The 4515-nt window shown below is 36.7% G+C and overlaps 1 protein-coding gene across 1 annotated transcript; it reads right to left on the reverse strand.

Moving 5' to 3' along the window:
* Nucleotides 1–1044: 1044 nt before the first annotated feature.
* On the reverse strand, nucleotides 1045–2487 carry LBD37 (LBD domain-containing transcription factor). Its single transcript, NM_001354072.1, has 2 exons — nucleotides 2158–2487; nucleotides 1045–2060 (listed from the first exon to the last, which is right to left on the reverse strand). Exons 1-2 carry the CDS (start codon nucleotides 2345–2347, stop codon nucleotides 1360–1362), a joined length of 891 nt encoding a protein of 296 aa, NP_001341001.1. The 5' UTR covers nucleotides 2348–2487; the 3' UTR covers nucleotides 1045–1359.
* Between the last annotated feature and the right edge of the window lie 2028 nt (nucleotides 2488–4515).

Here is a 4515-nt window from a genome sequence, read left to right on the forward strand (position 1 = left end):
AGAAAAGGACAGCACAGCATTCATCTAATTTAAAAACGTGAACTTGTTCTTTTTTCTCAGAAGAAAATGCCGTATATATGTGTAGTACAGCATCATCGACTTATCTAGGCTTTCTATACAATGACAATGACACTTGCTTGTGCTGTGTGTGTAGGGTTTACCCAGCCCAATAACTCCTATGGATATTTAAGCCCAGTAATCGAGGGTGGAAATAATGGCTTAATTGTCCAAGTCTTTTGGTTTTTTATTATTCCGAATATGGGCTTTACTCCTATCCCCACAACTATGATAGTAGGATATACACACGCCTGTTTTTATGTCTTTTTCTTTTTCAGGATTCACATGCCGACTCTCTCTTACTACTACACTATAGACAACGTCTCTCATATTTTTGTCCAAGGAAAATTCGTGATGCTTAAGGTTAAGGGTAAGCAGCAGAAATCATTACAATCTTATAACTTTATGGTAAAAATTTTAATTTTGAAAAACAATAGTGTTCTTCAAAACATGGACCTCTTGAGAATGAGTAGTCGTTTATTTTTTTTGTAAACCCTCTTATTCATAACAGAATATTAATAAAAAAAAATTAAATGCATTCAATACAACATTCTACAAAAAAAAAAAATACAGAAGTTATTAGGAAAAATTAACTGTAAAAGAATTCAAAATCATTCCTTTCCAAAAGCTACCTTACCTTACATTTAAAAAGAATTTTACTAACATCATCCATTATAAGCATTTATAAACATTTTATGTGAAACATTAGACTATACACTAATACAATCGCAAACCATAATGCAAACCACCATATAATTTATTAACAATAATTTTTTTATAATTTATAATAATTACTAAACTATGTTATTAGTGATCAATTAAAAGTTTAAAGTTTTATTAAACCCATTTTTTTATACTTCTACATTTTCAATGCAATAAATACTCTTTTACCCAAACCTTTTACTGGTATTTTTTTTTCTCTTTCAAGTTGTTAAAAAAAAGTTTAAAATTATTGAACATTGTTAATTTTAAAAAATAAATTTACTTAAACTCAAATTTCTATCTTTTATAATCTAAATGAATTATGCCATTCGTATTTTTAAAATAAAAAATACTTAAAATGACAAGAAAGCTTGGTGGCCCAAGGTAACAATTTTGAAATGCACCTGTTCATCTACTTACTAGCATTCATGTTTGAGTTTGTACTGTTGTACAGCACCGCATTCACAAAGGGGTTAACAATAACCCAAATTACAAAAAAAAAACAACAACAACAACAACACTAAAACGGTTCTGTACTTCTGTTCTCTTATATCAAACACAGAAAGCCGATGAGTCAAAACTGAGCCGAGCCACTAGTCCTCAAGCCGAGCATTCAAGCCCCAGCTCCATCTTGCACGACGAGCCACTAAAATCCTTCAAATCAATCCTTCTCTTCTTCACCGGAACCACGTGCTGCGCACCTGATACCGGCTCGAACCCTAGCGTAAGCTCTAAACCAACATCATCGGTCCGGTCCAAGCGCTTCGGGTTGGATTCCGGTTCATCTCGGAAGAGGATCGAAGTCTCAGCAGACAAAATGCTCTCACTTTCCACCGCATTCGCCGCCTCCGACTGGTGGCTCAGCGTCGAATCGTGACTTCCAGACCGGTTCAACGCCTCCTCGGTCCAATCGCATGCCACCAAACCCGGTTCATCCGATCCGAATTCGGTTCCCGTATTCTTAGTGTTAATGTTGTTGTTTTGGTTGGCGGTGGATTTGGGCTTGGCGAGGGGTCGCTTCACTCGAGAGCGGGTCTTGACTCGTTGGTGCTGAGTTTCGTTGGACGCGGCGGCGGAGTTCTCGTCTTTGAACACGTGGCGTATGTCGTAAGCCTTGAGCGGTGGGCACCGCCCGCTAGCCGCGGCTTCAGACGTGATCGGCGTAATCGGCGCGCCTTTCAAGACGTTTTCCACGGCGGCTTGACACAGCTGCCAGCTCCCGGACCATAATAGCCCGACAGACCCGTAAATCGGGTTCACTATCCGACCGCATGCCTCGTACAACAACGAGCGAAAGATCGCTGCGAAAATTCAAACAAAAATACTGAAATTTAGTAAACACCTTTCATGTCTTAGTTGATGTGTGACTTTAAGAAAGTGCAAGAAAATGACACAAACCTGGACGAAGATGTTCGGGGCCTGCGTTAACGAGGTTCATGAGACCAGCACGACCATAAAACTTAGCGAGAAACACAGTAGCATTGGCTTGGGATTCTGGGCTTTTGATCCATTGTAAACAGGGTCTGATGCTGCAATTTTCACTGCAACCTTTTCTCAGAACTCGACATCCATTGCAACTCATCCGCATTTTTGAAGACCCAATTGAGAATCTAAGAGAATTGAGAAAGAAAGACGCGAAATTGATGACGATTTTGAAGGAGGCGGAGAAGTAGGAGAGAAAGAGAAGATTGTGATCATAGAATTGTGGGAAGGAAGGGTATATATTTGCTGGGGGGGGGGGGTTAGGAGAGAGAGAGAGAGGCAGTGGATTTTTCAGGTACTGGATTGTGGGGGACGCAGTTGTTTCTCAAGAATTGTTTTATAGTATTAGTAGTAGTAACAAAGAACAGCAACACACAAACCATGGTTTCCACGTTGAAAGAGGATGGAGTTGGAGGAAGTAAAGAGCTACTTTTGCAAGTGAAAAGGAGAGTCTCGTGAGAAGCGCGTGCGCTCAACTCCCAATCATAGGGAGACTCATTCCTCTGTAATTGGGACGTAGGTGACGTGGGATAAGCCTTAAATGGCACAGACCCGAAAGTGTCTGGTGCAAGTTGCAAGGTTGGAAAATTACGGAATCTGGCACTGGGAAGAGAGAAAGAGGGAAGTGCATGCAAATGGGTACAAAAATTGAGGAGAGAACAATGAAGCGCGTGGCGGCCACGGTCAGGTGACAGAGTGCGGTCGAATCGCCACATATTGTGGAATAAGGATCCCTTCATAGAGTGGTTTTTTTTAATGAAAATATCAAAAATGGGAAAGAGCTCCTGGTTTTCGGGAATTGAATGGAAAGTGGTTTTGGGACTAAACCGGACACTGGTTTCCGGTTTTGCTTTTAAGACTGTGGGCGCGGTTGATCAAAGAGGATATGGTTTTGGAGATGCCGTTTTTTGGTTCTAATCAATTTTAGGAAAATAATAAATAATAGTACTATGTTTTGAATATAAAAAATTAAATAAAAATTGATACTCCTTCAATAAGGGGAATGAACATGCCCGACTTGCATTTCTTTAGGCACTTTGCTCTAACTAACACCTTCCATAGTTTTTATACATTTTTTTATTTTCCTAATCTAGTATCTTTTCCTTCACGTTCTTTCGTTATTATTAACCAATATTTTTAGGATATTGGTTAAAAAATAATATATATTAAATGTTAAAAAAATAAATATTTTTATTAAAATACATAAAATTATATCATCAATGAGTTTTTTTTAAATAATTTTCATTATATATGATTTGGTGTATAATATATAACTTTGATATTCCTCACATATATATTAGTATTAGATTGATGATTGATCATTGCATTCAGCAGCAAACTCGGTCTAAATTTTATTCGTTTTGATACCAACTAAAGTAATATGTATATAGACTAAATTGGTTGTTTAGTACAAGTATTTTATATGGATGTACATGTACGTTTCAGTCGTTGCTGATACTTTATATATCTTATAGTAATATTTATCTGTGAAGTTTCATTTGAGTAAAATTAAGGATTTCTATTACCAAATTTTGCGATATGTTAATGAACTCATTTCCAAGCATTTTGTATTGGCTTTTTATAAATCTCTTTCACTCAATACAGAGCACAGACGCTGACTTTATATATTGATCAGGGAAAATAAAATAAAAGATACAGAAAGATGGAGGGAAATAAAAGCTTAGGGGAAGGAAAAACACGATTTGCATACGGCTTTGTGGCACGTACTCATCACTTTTTGACTTAAATTTCTGTCACGTTTGTGTGATCAGATCAGGGAAATCCATTCAGCTGTGAACGACACAATGCCATCCATGATCCAATACTGTCTCCCTCCCCCTTCGTTTACAGCTCTCGGTTTTGGGGACTGTATAATTCCACTCAGAATTCTATTTAATTTTCAATACACCATATGTATGTATATTGATACATATATAAAATGAGTTTACTTATATACGTAATAGTAATACATTATATATACATGTGCGTGTACGTGAAGATATTCGATCATTTTGTAATCTTTAATTTGGTTTTTATGCTTATATTCATTTAATCAATTTGTAGTCATAATATTCTTATTCGTAAAAGTTTTTTTCTCATTACGTACGCACCCAAGAAAACTCAGGAAAACGAAAAATGCCATTTTGTTTTGCGTACACGGATTCCCGATCCGTTGAAGATAACCAACATATGTAACATAATTAGGAAATTTTTATGCTGGTGTTAGTATTTTACAATATTAAATAAAAATTATCAAGCTAGAGAAAATGATTA

This window comes from Glycine max, chromosome 8, assembly GCF_000004515.6.
Source record: "Glycine max cultivar Williams 82 chromosome 8, Glycine_max_v4.0, whole genome shotgun sequence".
Lineage (NCBI taxonomy): Eukaryota > Viridiplantae > Streptophyta > Magnoliopsida > Fabales > Fabaceae > Glycine > Glycine max.